Genomic DNA, 16,779 nt, shown 5'->3' on the forward strand with positions numbered 1-16,779 from the left:
CAAGAGACTTGTGCTTGTTTAACAAATCATTCAATGCATTATGTGCTACGCTGCTGTGTGAAAGTGAATTTACATGTCAACTGATAATGAAATTGATTTTTTCAATTAATTACGAAAGCTCCATAAAAGACCTTAAGAAAGGTATCCGCTGCAAGAGCAAAAAGCTAATAAGTGCACGGATCGTTGCTTGTTTGATACTTAATTTATACTCTGGCCCAAAGAAAGCAAGAGAGTGGTGTTTATAATTAAGCGTCGTTGGAAAAATCATATCGCTGAGCTGTTTTGTAGTTAAGAGCCGAGCACACTGCTGTCAAGTCGTGCGATTTTTTCAATATTTAAAAAATTTTGAACTTTCATTTTCAAAAATGCATAAATGCGTACGTGACGCTCGTCCAGCGCGAATTCGGAGATGCGGGCCTGAAGAGAGAAAGCGAGGGACAGATAGCCCTATCGTAAATCTCTTGAACCGCGCGCATTGACGAGAGGCACCTGCGGATGCACTACAATAGCGATAGTAAAGTTTTTCCGCGCATTAGTCGGTAGGAGAAAGTTTTCGGCGCGTCGGAAGCGGCATTTTGGCAACCGCAGTCATAGAGGAGAGGGCGTAGGCGGATCGAAGCTGCGTAGAAGGATAGATGCGAAAATTCAGCGTAAGTGCGGAAAGCTCAGATATAACGGCTTTTCTCACTGGCTAATTATCTGACTAGATCGACACTCCGGTCCCGGCTCTAAGTAAGCTCGGTAGATTCTTGCGCTTGTACGTTGACACTTGCGTTTTTTATTTCGCGCTTGTACGCATAAAGTTTTAGTTTTGTGCTAAGTACGCACGTGAAATTTTATATACGCGCTTAGTACGCATTTTTTTCCTACATCCATCAATATAAATTAATTTACTAAAATTGTATGTGCAGTGTTTTATTTACTGAAATCTCTCGTCCCTCTACGGATTTTCAGTTTCAGACAGTCACCAGCAGCCGGCAACAAACAAAGTAAGTAATTTTAAAATTTGCTATCCTAACTTTCTCTACTCCTCCCTACAACCTATCGCTTAGCTAAGTGAACCGTTTAACACCGGGTCATTTATCCCTCTTTTCTTCTTTTATAATTTAGATCCGACTAACTCTAGATCATTTTCTGAAAGCTTTATTTTCCATTCATTCTTTTACACAAACATTCAGAGCACTCACCTATTGCACGAAATTGCAGGCTAAAGGTGAAAATAATATAAGCGCTTTTTCAAGATATGGTCGAGGTAGATTGGAAGCTGTGAAAACAATTTAAAAAAATATATATTTCGTCTATTTTGTAAAAAATACTTTAAAACTGTCAAAAAAAAAAATTAATTAAATCTATCTATCTAACTGTAACAATGTTTCCTGAACTTAAATCATTCAGGTTACCGATAAAAAAGGTTAGTTGTATCAAATTTTAATTTTATTTTTAATTTTAATTTAAAGGTTAGTTGTATCAAATTTTTATCAAATTTTTAACTGGGATAGCTTCCGAGAGAAAGCAGAAGAAGCCGAAACTGTATTGGCGAGCAGTCAAGAGTACCGCGCGCCACCGCCACCAGAGCAGACGTTGCTGGCATCACTAGCGTATGGCTCACCGACGAAACGCAAACCAGCCACAGCATTGCCGAAAGTCGCAGCAGTCGAGGTCGGGAACACGCAATTGGCAGAAATGTTTAGCAGAATGTTGGAAGAAAGGCTGGGAAAATTCGAAAAGAAAATAAGATCAGAAAGTGAGCGCAGCAACAAGAATGAGCAGAAGAGACACAGCACGAATCATAACAAACACCAGGGCAATAAGCCGAAGAGCGAGGCGCTGTGTTATAACTGCAACAACCCCGGACACTTTAAGCGAGATTGTCCGGAGGGAAAAGAGGAAGCGAGCGCGTGACGAGCGAGTACGGTCGACACACGCTCGCGAAACTCCAAGAAGACCGAAAAGGCGGTGAGTAGGAGCGAGAGCCCTAGAGTCACCAGGGCAGAGAAGAGACCAATATCTGCAAAACGAGCTTCAAGAGCAGAAAAGAGGAGTGCCTCGGGGAAGCGTGCGCGGTTCCCCCACGCACGGCGAGCGAAAGCTCGCCTGAGAAGCAGAAACGACACGGCGCGATAATAACGCCGAGTCCGAAAAATAAGAATAAAGCGCGGAAGGCGGGCGAGAGCAGGCAAGAGCCTGCCGCGCTCTCATCACTGTCAGCAGCAACAGCTGACGAGGGAGATGAGGCAGGCCAATGTACGCAAGAGCACAGAGAGCCTGGCAGAAGCGAGCGAGATGCGGACGACGTAATCGACTCGATTCTGGAGAGTCAAGCGGGAGAGGAAAATAACCTTCCAGGCGACGAAGCCAATCCCCAGGAGAAGCGCTGGTGGATGGAGGCAAGGGTCGGAAGTTTTCGATTCCGCGCCTTATACGACAACGGCGCGTCTCGTGTATACATGAATTCGATCGGACTGCAGGTAGCGAGTGCGCTGGAACGGCAACTCATGCCGAGTCACGGCCGCGGCGCCAAACTAGCAGACAGTAGCTACACGAAGATCGTAGGCTACGTCTGGCTGCCCTTCAGAGTCGGCAATGTCGAGAAGGAAGTCGGTGCGACAATAATACCGGACCTTCCGACGGACTGCATTGTCGGTGTCAACTTTATGCTAACATTCAAGGCAGTGTTAGATCCTACGACATCAAAGCTGCATTTCTAGGATACTAAAGAGTATGTCAACGTCGAGTTGGTGGCGATGGAAGGAGGCGCGCTAACTCTAGCCTCCATGGGGCTAGCAGACGTAGAAGAGCAGCAGAGAGAAGCGCTGCGAGTGCTCCTCGACAAAATTATTGGTCCAGAGACAGGAGAAATAGGACGCACGACGTGGATAGAACATCACATCGAGGTGCAGACTACAAGGCCAATAAAGCAAAAATATTTTCCGGTCTCCAGGAAAATAGAGGAGGAAATGCACGAGCAGGTGAAAGCCATGCTCGCGGCAGGTATAATCGAACCATCGAACAGTGCTTTTGCGAGCCCAGAGGTGATGGTGAGAAAAGCGAATGGAAAATATCGCTTTTGCATCGACATTAGGAAAATCAACGCGTTAAAAATTGCAGCAAGCGCGCTACATTTCAACGATCGAGTTAAGTAGCGCATACCACCAGATACCGCTGAGCGAAGAGAGCAAGCAGTATACAGCTTTCACGGTGCCTGTGATGGGGCTTTCCCAGTTCAAGCGCCTACCTTTCGGTTTATCAGAAGCAGCAGCCACGTTTCAAAGGCTGATGGACAAAATAATTACGCCAGAGCTGCAGCTACATGCCTTTTCTTATTTAGACGACGTAATTGTCGCCACAGAAACGTTCGAGGATCATGTTAAAGTCCTCGAGCGCGTGTTAAAAAGAATCAAGGAAGCAAGGTTGACGGTCAACAGAGAGAAGAGCGTGTTCTGCAAAGAAGAGGTGAAATACCTCGGCATCCTTGTAAACAGAGACGGCTTCAGGCCAGATCCGGAGAAGATCGCTCCGATGGTGATTTTTCACAGCCGAAGAATCTAAAACAACTGAGGCGTTTCCACGGCATGGCATCGTGGTATAGGCAATTTCTAAAGGTTTACGCAGCGTTGGCCGAGCCACTGATTCGGCTAACAAGAAAATATCAGCCGTTCGTATAGGGAGTGACCAGCAGTCAGCGTTCGAGGCGATAAAAGCTCTCGTCGCCACGGCACCGGTACAGTACTGTCCAGATTTCGACCAGCAATTCGTCATACAAACCGATGCGAGTAATACGGGACTCGGTGTTGTATTGACACAAAATATAAACGGACAGGAGCGAGTTCTTGAATTCGCTAGCCGAGTGCTCACGCCCGCTGAGAGAAACTATACAGTCAGCAAGCGCGAGTGGCTAGCTGTGCTGTTTGCGGAATGCAAGTTCCGCCAGTACATAGAAGGCTACGAATTTAAAGTAATAACAGACCACAGCAGTCTGAGATGGTTATGCAATCTGTGTAATCCAACAGGCAGATTGGCTCGCTGGGCGCTCGAGCTGCAAGGGCATAAATATACAATCGAGCACTGGAAAAGCGCCGACCACCATGTGCCAGATGCTCTGTCTCGGATGTATAAGGATACAGAGCCAGAGATAGCATCAGTGAGTCAGGATCCGAAACCCAAAAACTGCTGGTATAATGGCCGTTTCAAAGCAGTCAAGGAAAATCCAGAAAATTTTCCGGAGTGGAAAATTGTAGGGGGGGGGGCGTATCTACAAGTGCAGGCCCGACCCTGACACCATGGGTGCCATGGGAGACGACGACGATGCCTGGGAGCTCGTCGTTCCAGCGGCAAAGCGACTGCAAGTGCTGCAAGAATGCCACGATCAGCTGACGGCTGGACACTTCGGCCGCGAGAAAACATAAAAAAGAGTGACGGAAAAGTATTTCTGGCCAAGAGCGTATCGAGACATAGCAAGATACGTACAGCGCTGTCAACTCTGCCAGCTGGGTAAGGTGGAACAGCGCGCACCGCAGGGGTTTATGGGCAAACGCGTGTTGCGGAAACCCTGGCAGTGGGTAGCAGGGGATATCATGGGCCCCTTACCAAAATCAGTCAAAGGTCATGAGTATGCACTAGTCTTCCAGGATCTATTCACTCGGTGGATAGAGTGCATCCCTCTCCACAAAGCAAATGGCAAATCTATACTTGCAGCACTGAAAGAGAGAGTCATTCTGAGATTCGGAGCGCCCGAGAGCTTCCACTCCGATAACGACACCGAATTCAGAAATAAAACGGTAAACGAGTACCTGGCGGCTCAGGGCATTCACCATTCGTACTCGCCGCCGTACCACCCGCAAGCTAACCCGGTGGAGCGGGTAAACCGAACGATCAAGAGGGAGATTGCTGGGTTCGCAGAAGAAAATCATAGAGCGTGGGATGAACATCTCAGCGAGATCGCATTCTCGTTTAGTACCGCGATACACGAGGCTACGGGTGCCTCGCCTGCAATGCTGAATTTCGGCAGATAACGCCGCCGCGACGGGCATACCGTGGCCAGCAGCACAGTCGGAGAGTGTGCTGCGAGCCTTCTCAGAGCTAGTGACGCTCTCTGAGGTAGCGAGCCGCGCCCGTCAAGAAGCCGAGCAAGTGGCCGTAGGAGAGGCCGAGACTGACCCCGACACAGATAGAAAAGAACTGAGATGAAAATCACAGATAGAAAAGAACTGAGATAAATCAGTCAAGTTTATTATATTTAATCGTAATAAAGCCTGGAACAACTCTTAAGATAATTACTACGTAACTTGCCATGCCCGTTAGATTCTGTTTATTGGTAAACAACTAAAATTTTCTTTTTATGTAATAGAACGTCTTACAAACACCATAAGTACAATGAAACGGGCATGGCAAGTTACGTAGTAATTATATTGAGAGTTATTCCTCGCTTTATTACGATTAAATATAATAAACTTGACTTTGTTTTATTGATCTCAGTGATTTTCTATCTGGGTTACGTTGCGGAATATATCAAACTCGCCTAACCTTTTACTTTTTTAAAAGTTTATTTTCTCAAGAGATAAGTATTTCAATAACTTTTAAAAATATAATTTTTCAAAATTGTAATGTTTAAATTAAGGGGATGGATACACCTTAAATTGTCAAAAAATGAAAAATATAATTTTTTGTTTATATTTTTCATAAATTGTTTAAAAAATGAATAAACTATCAAATATATTTAGGTATAATCTAAGAAACATAAAAGCCTGTTTATATGTGCCATATATTACATTTCTTCTAATGCCAAAATTCAGTATTTCCATTTTTCAGCTATCGTAGACTTACTTAAGATTTGGGCTTCGATGGACACTTTTATACTAATAGATATGCTTTAAACACATATAGTTTCCAGATAAGTGTGGGGTTTTACAAAAAAATATTATTTGAAAAAATTGTCTGTATATTAACATAAAATTTGTTAATTTTTAAACTGTTTAAACAATTTTTGTTGATTATTTTCAGAAAACATTTATTAATAATATTTTTTTGTAAAACCCCACACTCATCTGGAAACTATATGTGTTTGAAACATATCTATAAGTATAAAAGTGCTCTTCGTAGCCCGAATCTTAAGTAAGTCTGTGATAGCTGAAAAATGGAAATACTGAATTTTGGCATTAGAAGAAATGTAATATATGGCACATATAAACAGGCTTTTATGTTTCTTAGATTATACCTAAATATATTTGATAGTTTATTTAATAGTTTAATTCATTTTGTAAACACTTTGGGTAAAATATAACCAAAAAATTGAATTTTTTATTTAAAATATAAATTATACAAATATCGGCTAAGTAATCGCTAAAATAATATTATTTTAGGGATTACTTAGCCGATATTTGTATAATTTACATTTTATTTATATACTACGGGGGATACCAATGTGCTTGCTTCTCTCGCCAACCCTCTAATTTCAATTTTCATTTTTAATTGTATAATTTTATAATTTCTAAATCTTCTCATTACGATTTTGATTGTTCATTCTAAAATGATTAATTTTTGAATTAAACTCGCTTTACTCGCTAACCCCCAATTTTAAAATAGGTAGTAATTTATAAGTTAAAAATATTTTTACCGCAGTTCTAATTTTAATTGTATTCGATATTCGAAAGTCTATTATGTTTATACTCGCAGTGGTTACCTATAACATAATGCATAGCAAACCGTATCAACAACATATAACAACAAATTCTTGGCAGCTTTGTATTCACGTCGCGTCAAAAATTCGGTTAAGTTTGAGTTAAATTCGAAGTTTTATTCGCGATTTCTTAATGCTTTATGCACAAATAGTTTGGTTATTCCTATAAAACTGAATTCAAAATTAAATCGCAAGTTTTTATGTATAAATTATTGTGCGGGATACTAAATCCAGGCTGCAATCATTTGAAAGAGAGGAGAAGAGAGAGAGAGGGAGAGAGAGAGAGAGAGAGAGAGAGAGAGAGAGAAAGAGAGAAAAAGAGGAAAAGAGAGATAAAGAGAGCCATACCCAACATTGAAAGTTAAGTATTTTCAATCTATAAAATTTTGACATAGTAGATAGACAGAATATCCAATAAAATGTTAGAATGTGAAATAGAAAAAAAAATCTTTGGAGATGGCAATTACTTATTTCATTGCTTTTTGTATTTTGCTTTCTCTTAGAGGGAGCATTGTAATAGTGATTTTTTGAGTTTGTCTAGAAACATGTTAAAAATGTGTTTTGATGTATTTTTAGTTGAAATATAGTGTTTTTTCGAAAATTTCCGTGCGCGCGCGCGTGCGTGTGTGGACGTTCGTATACCGCTTTATCTCAGCTTCTACTTTGTGGATTTTAACCCACCAAGGCTCATTCTTTTTGTTTTTACTACAGCATAATGGGAGAAAAGTCTGTTTTTCATTTTGTAGAAGCGTTTTTTTTTATAGCGATTTTTTAGTTTTTAGATTCCAGTTTTTTCTAATAAAGTTATTGAAAAAGTTAATAAAAGTATATTACTGAATATGTACCTGAAAGAGAATAAAATTACCTATCATTTTATTACGAAGAATTCAGATTATCGGTCGTCGTTCTTTTGTTATACGACAAAAAGTACAAATTTTTAAACCGTTATAACTTGATAACTGCTCTATAGAACTTTTCAAAAAAGCATGGTAAGTAAGAACTCTCAAAAAAAAACTTTTTTCAAAAGTGAAAATCTTGGCAAGAAAAAGGCTAATAAACGTAGTGACATCTTTAAATATAACAATGTCAAGTAAATGTTTTTTTTGCTATACGCATTAAAATATCATTTTTTGGGAAAACATAATTTTAACTTTAATTTTATATCTTAATGCGTAACCACTGGTGTATAATACCAAATATACTCACGGAAGTCACGTGACCGGAGAAGACGAAAAATATCGGGAGAGGATGGAAACTCTGAACGAAATGAAATATACCGAGCAAATTTTCAACTTGCAATATTAAGTTAATAACTTAATATTCTTGAATGAACCTTTTATACATTAAAAATTAGGATAATATATTTATGTAGATACCAACAGATTGCGCATACATACGCGCAATAATAATGATTTAAATGCAATCGAGATTTTTTTTAAGGTTAGGAACACCTAAGTTCAAAGTACATAGGGTCGCGCCATCGACAAATCGTACTTCGTACTTTCTCTTGTCAAAGCGGCGCTATCGCGCCCGTTGATAATGAGAACAACTTCGTGTACAAATATCAAGTTATTTCATCAATTATTTCCCGTGAAAAATCCTTATTACTGAAAATCTCTTCCCAACAATAACTCAAGAAAAAAGACAAGAATCATATTAAAAATTTAGATTTAAATAGATTTCCTTGGTTCCTTGATCCCTTTATTTGGGCTGCTTCTTAGCTCCATTAGATTTTGAGATTTAATTTTTTTTGAAAACGTTGTAACTCGACAAATACTCTATGAAAATGTTTGAAAAAAAATCATATTGATTAAGAATAATAAGAATTACTTAGTGACTAATTATCAAGTTATTTCACTAATTATTTCGTAAAAGAAAAATTACTGAAAAACGATACACCACGATAACTCAAGAAAATGGCATGAACAATATTAAAAATTGAATTTAAGCAGATGTTTATGGTGTCTTGATCCCTTTCTCTAGGCTGCCCATTAGCTCTATTAGATTTTGAAATATTATTAATTTAATTTTTACAATTTTTTTTTTAAACTGTTCTAACTTGATCACTACACTGCGAAACTTTTTACAAATCATGGTGATTAAGGATGATAAGAAAGATGGTGGGCCGATTGCCTTGCAATCAGTCTTGCCGTATTTTGCGGGCAAGAACCGCAGTCTAAATAAGTCAAAAGTTTCCGACATAACGACAGAACTCGATACTTTTGCGGCGATGCACGCAGTGATTTTGCCTGTCAACCACACATATATGTATCTCTAAATTAATATTTAATAATAAAATATATTTTTATTAGTTTATGTAAATAAAATTTAGATGATATCGTTTCCTCACCACCAAGCGGTAGATATTACGCCGCGTTTGTTTTAAGAAAATGTAAAAATTTGCTGATTAAAACATGAAACTTAGTTAAGTTTTATTGCTATATCACTTTTTACATTTCTTTTAAACAAAGTTTTATTTAATTTATCATTCATTAGAATAAGATTGACATATAAATATGTTAAAAATAGTATCTAGGGAATAAAGTAAAGTGTTCTTTTCCTGATGCATGTAAGATGTTGCCCAAGCAAAGCGAGCCCCCCCCCCCCTTTAACTGACACCCCACCCCTCTACCTGATTGTCTCATATAGAGTACATGCATGAGCGGAAACTAGGTGCCAATGACTTGGCAGTGGTTTTTTGTTTAATACAGAAGAAAATCATATAAAAATCAGAGACAAAATTGTTAATCATGTTTATGAGAAATTATATATTTTGAGCATATTTTGAGCTAATTATCGTAGGCGACGAATCTTTAAAAATTACTGATAGACGTACTTTTAAAATGCATATGTCAATGAATAGTACGTACGACAGTGAAGTGGAAATTATAGCATTTGTTCGTGTATATTCTGGAGAATTTCAAGGTGTTAAAATTAAAGATAAATATGAGATCGGAAAATATTAATTTTTTATGTTTTATTATAGATATTGGTGATAGACATATTGACAGTTTTAAGATTCCAGATAAATGGAAAACTAATAACATATGCAATAAAATTCACGGTTCATATCTGTAAATGATGATCTTTCAAACAGAGTCATTTTATCGCTCCATAATAAAAATATTTACAAATTAAGTGAACAAATATTTTTAAAAATTAGTAGCGAGGAAGTTATATATTATAGTTATCGATTACGCTAGACATAGGTGTTGATGAAACTCATAGTGATGCTGAATTAAAGTATCCAACAGAATATTAAAATTCTCTAAAATTTCCAGGTTTCCCAGTGCATAAATTGACTTTAGAAAAAAGTACAATAGTCATGCTCATTCAAAATATAAGTATAAATGACAGTCTTTGCAATAGTACCAGATTGAAAATAATTAAACTGTTCAAACATAATATTAAAGCTGAGATTATTACAGGTGATAAAAAGGGAACTACTGCTTTCATTCCAAGAATTATTTTAGACACCGGTAAATATACATCTTTGCCTTTTGTATTATTCCGTTGACAATTTCATCTAATTTTGGCTTTTGCCATGACTATACATAAATCGCAAGGACAAAGTTGTGACACAATTGGTATTTATATTCATAAGCCACTTTTTTCTCACGGTCAGTTGTATGTTGCCCTTTCTAGATATAAAAATGAAAATTAATTGTTTATTTCAAATGAAACCGATAATACCCAACTTATAAAAAATATGGTCTGGGCAGAAGTGTTTAAATAAGTGCAAATGTCTGTTCTCCGATGATAATATCTATGAAGTATGAAAAAATACATGCAAACTTGTTCAAACTTATAAGTTTAAACGATTTTGGATTCATTATTTTTATGCATATTGTGGATATTGTCTTACTTTTTATTCGAGATTGCTAAACAAAATTTCACATACTGAGTTTTGTTTTCAAATCCCACTCGGAAGTTTTTATTCATTCAACAAAAAATGGAATCAGATCCTCTTCAAAATCAAGAAGACTCCACCTGACACTAGCACCACCGGCGCGTTTCGGAAACTTTTGCTCGGACATCCCCTTAACTAATTAGCTCGAATTCGACAGATCAAAAAAACCTACAATTGTTTCTGCTGCTCTAAAATCAGGAGCTAAGAATTTTAGAAACACGCCCTGATGATTCTTTCTACCCAGAAATGGACGAAGAAGGAAACATAAACATTATGACGTCAAGTGGTATAAAATACGATACAGGTAAAGCTTGAACTTTTTTTCGATATAAGCTCGAAAATAAAAACTCGTATTTCCACAACAAAATATTTACATATTAAATTTAAATAGCATGATGTTTAGTTCCAAACTTAAGTGTTGACCAGTGCATGCAGGGTAGTGCATGTTGTTGCTGCTACACTGTGTGTGCTGTGAAATCACAGACTTAAAAAAAATAATAATTTTAAGCAATTAACATTGTTTTCTTGATTATCGTTCATCAACTATGCATATGCATAATAAATTGCTACATGTGATAGAGTGCAAATTTTGATTGTTGTTCGTCAAAATAAGCAACTCATTAACGAAATGTTCCGTATATAATTCTCTCATAGAGGAACGGATACTGGAATCCGTGAAGAAGGAGATCAACAGAATTCGAACCAACGAGGTAGCTTCGGTTATGATGGTACAACCAAGCCAACATAGGAATACCTTGTCCTCAAAGCTGGATGATGAAAATGTGATTGCTGACTGTAGGCCGAACAAAAAACTCGATAGTGATGGGACTGAGAGGTCCAAATTGTTGGATGAGAATAGCTGGAAATCTAAGTTCAAAGCAAACTTGCAAGGTAAATCCACCCAAGTTATTAAGTTAAACAATATGGTAAAACTGGGTTTATGACTGAACAAATTTCGTCAGGAAATAAAGACAACTAAGCTCAGAAAGTTTTCTTTAAATAATACTAATAAAAACCTTGAAATTTCAGAAATAATTACCAAGTTGGATAAGTTACAAAATGAAAATAAAGAACTCAAAGGATAACACCGGCACACAAAATAAAAAAAGTTGTCTGCGCGAGAAATCAGACCTATCTATCTTTATGTTTTTCGGGTCGCTGAATTCGAATATAAGGTCAGTTAGGCCCCATCACGTCAGGGTCAAGGTCAGTTGGAGGTCAAATTAAGAAGAAAAGGTTTAAAAAAATTAAAATGCCATATATTTATATTTTTTTGGTCGCTGAATCCAATTCCGGAATCAGTTTGGCCCCATCACGTCAGGGTCAAGGTCAGTTCGAGGTCAAATTGGGAAGTAACGGTTAAAAAAATTAAAATGCCATATATTTATGATTATTTGGTCGCTGAATCCAAATTCAGAATCAGTCTGGCCCCATCTCGTCAGGTTCAAGGTCAGTTCAAGGTCAAACTGAGAAGAAATGGTTAAAAGAAATAAAAATGCCATACATTTATGTTTTTTCGGTCGCTGAATCCGAATCCGGGGTCAGTTTTACCCGATCACGTCAGGTTCAAGGTCAGTTCGAGGTCAAATTGCGAAGTAACGGTTAAAAAATTAAAATGCTATATATTCATGTTTTTTTGGTCGCTGAATCCAAATCCGGAATCAGTTTGGCCCCATCACGTCAGGGTCAAGGTCAGTTCAAGGTCAAACGGAGAAGAAACAGTTTAAACCGATTAAAATGTCATATCAAAACTTTCCAAAAATGGAAAAAGATACCGAAAAATTGTAAAAAATCTTATTTAATCACATAATATCTTCCTTGTGTACAGTGAAAAGTTGCTTTCGTTTATATTTTTTTCTTATTTTGCTTTTTTTCTACTAGCTTAATAACTCTCGATGTCTTTCTGTACTCCTTTTTTCTCTTGTAACGAACTCTTTTTACTTCAAATGACCTATGCAATGGGTTTCTTTTTCTCTTTTTGTTATTTGTTTTAAGGTCTCTCTTCAGTGTCCAGCAAAAATCTGCCATCATGTTGACATTCCATCTTCCTTGGTATCGATTCTCCATTACACTAAATTTGTGGTGATCTTAAAATTGCAACCATGATCTTAGGACAACAATCAGGTTTTACTAAAAATCCCTGCTTCTTGTGTTTATGGGATAGTAGAGATATGGTAAATCACTACGTTAAGAAAGTATGGCCAACTAGAACACATTTTGAACCAGGATAGAGGAACATTATACGTACGCCATTGATTGACCCATCTGCTACCACTACTTCATATCAAACTTGGCCTCATGAAGCAGTTCGTCAAAGCTCTGGATAAAGATGCCGATTGTTTCCAGTATTTGGGAGAAAAGTTTCCCGCAATAAGTGAAGCTAAATTAAAAGAAGGTATTTTTGATGGTCCTCAAATTCGTACTCTATTTGAAGACGAAACATTTATCACAAAAATAAACGACACAGAAAAAGCTTCATGGCAAAGTTTTAAAACTGTTCGTGAGAACTTTTTAGGAAATAACTATCAGGAACTAGTTGAACAAATGTTGGAGAATTTCAAAAATTTGGGTTGCTTGATGAGTTATAAAATGCATTTCTTACATTCCCATCTTGATTACTTCCCTCTTAATTTAGGAGATGTCAGTGAAGAACAGGGAGAAAGATTTCATCAAGATACAAGTGTAATGGAGAATCGATACCAAGAAAGATGGAATGTCAACATGATGGCAGATTTTTGCTGGACACTGAAGAGAAACATTAAAACAAATAACAAAAAGAGAAAAAGAAACCCATTGCATAGGTCATTTGAAGTAAAAAGAGTTCGTTACAAGAGAAAAAAGGAGTAAAGAAAGACATCGAGAGTTACTAAGCTAGTAGAAAAAAAGCAAAATAAGAAAAAAATATAAACGAAAGCAACTTTTCTCTGTACACAAGGAAGATATTATATGATTAAATAAGATTTTTTACAATTTTTCGGTATCTTTTTCCATTTTTGGAAAGTTTTGATATGACATTTTAATCGGTTTAAACTGTTTCTTCTCCGTTTGACCTTGAACTGACCTTGACCCTGACGTGATGGGGCCAAACTGATTCCGGATTTGGATTCAGCGACCAAAAAAACATGAATATATAGCATTTTAATTTTTTTAACCGTTACTTCCCAAGTTCACCTCGAACTGACCTTGAACCTGACGTGATCGGGTAAAACTGATCCCGGATTCGGATTCAGCGACCGAAAAAACATAAATGTATGGCATTTTTATTTCTTTTAATCATTTCTTCTCAGTTTGACCTTGAACTGACCTTGAACCTGACGAGATGGGGCCAAACTGATTCCGGATTTGGATTCAGCGACCAAAAAAACAAATATATGGCATTTTAATTTTTTTAAACCTTTTCTTCTTAATTTGACCTCCAACTGACCTTGACCCTGACGTGATGGGGCCTAACTGACCTTATATTCGAATTCAGCGACCCGAAAAACATAAAGATAGATAGGTCTGATTTCTCGCGCAGACAACTTTTTTTATTTTGTGTGCCGGTGTTATTGAAAGCAAGTGTAATGGAGTACACGATGATGTAGTTTCAGAACTGGTTAGACATAAGTGGGCGGAGCAGAAAAGGTACAGCTGGATGAAGGAAAAGGTGCAGTCTTGGGAGGAACAGGATCGTTTGTACGATAAAGTACAATAGGAATCAGCCGAATCTAGCCAGATGCAGAGACTGCACAAAACAACAACCGACCGTCTAGTCAGAACGTTACTAATAAAACAAATACAAACGCTCATGTAAGTAAAGAGCATAGCAATATGAAGTTAATAAAATTGATTTAAATAAAAACATTAGTAACATAAAAGACAAAATTCAGATTAAAGTACCAAATAGCAATAGTACTTTTCGTAGAGAATACAAATTAACGCAAAATTTGAATATTAACGCATTCTTAAATTTTTTCAATACAGAACTGACTCTTGCTGACTTGTTGTTCGTGATTAATTGGACAGTTTATCTAACAAGTGTGCTTGACCAAACAAAGCTGGAAAAAGATAAAGTTCGAGTTTGAGATATTATTATAAATAGAATTGATATATCCTATTACGAAAAGGTATCGGATATCCAGGATCCTATTGAAATGCTGGATGAAATTAAACTCATAGAAGAAAACGAGTTAAATGTTACTACTAGAAGTGTACGAAAAGAGTTACACAGTATTAAATACAATCCTTATAAAGAGAAGGCTTCAGCTTTCTGGGATATATTTGATAGAGTAGTTTCATCATACAATAAATTGTCCGATACTCCTTTCTTAACTGAAGCCGAGATAAGCGATTCATTCTATGAAGCCATTATTGCACATTTACCTCAAATTAAAGAGTCCAAATTTTTAAACAAAAATACTACAGGTAAAATTTTAACATTTAACCAACTTAAGGATTACATTATGCAACAGGAATCAGCTCGAATTGGATCGAATAAGTTAACCGGAAAGACAACAGAAGCTGGAGCAAAAGCCTATCTCGTATCTCATCCTGGAGTGCTTGGTTACAATTGCGGTAACAAAGGTCACTATAAGGATGAGTGTACCAGGAACGGCAAGATGTGCTTCAGATGCAAGAGGTACATTGGGCACGTTCAAGGAGATGTCCATACACAGGAAATCAGCTGAAAAAGATTCTGAAGGAGAATAATAACCAAAGAAGATATGAATTCGCAATTCTTATCGGGGTGGTAGACGTAATGGCTTTAGTCGTGGTGTAAAACGACGTAATTCCGAAGCACCTAAGGGTAGCGACCCTAAGAAAAATAAGTGCGATAGAGGTCGTGCTAGAGGCAGATCACGAGGAAGAGGTAGACAAAATAAACAAAACAACTGAAATGCTACCAAAACCTCTGAATCTAGTGAGTGCATAGGTCTGTATGTAGACAAAACGTTTTCCAACGCGAAAGAAAACGATTAAAAACAACTGATTAGATTTCTGACAGACTCTGGTGCTACAGAGCACATGACTAACTCAGAATTGATTTTAGAAAGTTTGATAATACTAAAAAGCTTGACATTAGGTGCGCAAACGACAATGATTTAGTGATTATAAAATCGGAGGGAGTAGGTAACGTTTCTGGTTACACCAAAAATGATGATTTCTTAAGCTTGAACAATGTGATTTATGCTAAGTCATTGTCGGAAATTTGCTATCCTTGAGAAAATTTGTTAATAAGGATTTAGGTATCTATTAGGAAAAGCGAATCGATATTTTTGATCCGGTATCAAAGACTTTTTTTGTCTCTCGGATAATAAGCAACCTTATTGAGAAATAGGGTTAGAGACAAATAATTCTGATGAAGATGAAAATAATAATGTAAATAAGGTTGTTGCAGATCTAACCACAAGGCGCCGTGAATATCCGACTGTAAGTGTTGCACCCAAGAAAAGAAACAAATCTGAAATTAAAGAGAAAACTCGTTAACAAGACAAGCTCGAAAGTACTGAGATTAATAAAAACTAGCGCGATTCACCTCACTCCTAACGTCGCTCGGTTAAAATATATATGTAAATTGTATACTGAATATTTTCTGACAATATTTAACTTCCGAAGGATCGAAAGTAATTTTATATTTATTTGAGATATCCGGACACGCGGACAACCTTTTATACGCTATGCATGGAAATCTGAAGTCCCGAATGTCCCATACAACTTGTTCAGAGTCCTCGTTTGATTTGTTTATTACTGAATTCATCTCGTAAGATTTGTTTAATTTAAACTCAGTTTTTGCTAAACTATTTTTATTTCCAATTTTTAAATTTACTGCTGGTGGCAAAATTATTTCTTATTCATTTTCTACCAGTGTCTTTATTTATGCCAGGAAAAACGTCTTCCGGAAGTGTTTGCTTGTTCTATTTTTCTTTTTCTCTTTCATCTCTCTCTAACTAAAAGATGCAGAGGGGACTTGCTGGGTGTCTGGCGATTATGTCTATAAACTGATAAAAACTTCTTGATTTTTGAAGAGACTTTAAAATCTTTCTTTAAAATAGGGGTAAACCGAAAATAAGGAGGCGTCATATAAGACTCATTTTCAATGCTATCAGCTGTACTTTTGTGATAATCCAAGAGGTGTGGACATGCGGACAATGTCTCAGGTGATGTAGGTGTACGTTTGTGCTCAGAGATGCCACAAAAACCACTTATTCGAAGA

At 37.2% G+C, this 16,779-nt stretch overlaps 2 protein-coding genes across 7 annotated transcripts in view; one reads left to right on the plus strand and one right to left on the minus strand.

The window, feature by feature from the left end:
• Window positions 1-16,779, plus strand: part of LOC100115618 (Kruppel-like protein 1) — a 343,702-nt gene that overhangs the window by 252,360 nt on the left and 74,563 nt on the right. For all 5 annotated transcript variants that reach the window (XR_004227066.2, XR_004227065.2, XR_004227067.2 and 2 more), the window contains one exon: window positions 9,958-10,155. Coding sequence is in view for 2 of the 5 variants with exons in the window: in XM_031926016.1 (XP_031781876.1) it covers window positions 9,958-10,155 (198 nt within the window). In the remaining 3 variants the exon portion in view is untranslated. The remainder of the gene's footprint in view (window positions 1-9,957; window positions 10,156-16,779) is intronic.
• Window positions 1-16,779, minus strand: part of LOC103317005 (glutamate receptor ionotropic, kainate 2) — a 661,640-nt gene that overhangs the window by 171,387 nt on the left and 473,474 nt on the right. The gene's annotated exons all lie outside the window — the stretch shown is intronic.

Source organism: Nasonia vitripennis, assembly GCF_009193385.2.
Source record: "Nasonia vitripennis strain AsymCx chromosome 3 unlocalized genomic scaffold, Nvit_psr_1.1 chr3_random0007, whole genome shotgun sequence".
In the NCBI taxonomy this organism is placed as follows: domain Eukaryota; kingdom Metazoa; phylum Arthropoda; class Insecta; order Hymenoptera; family Pteromalidae; genus Nasonia; species Nasonia vitripennis.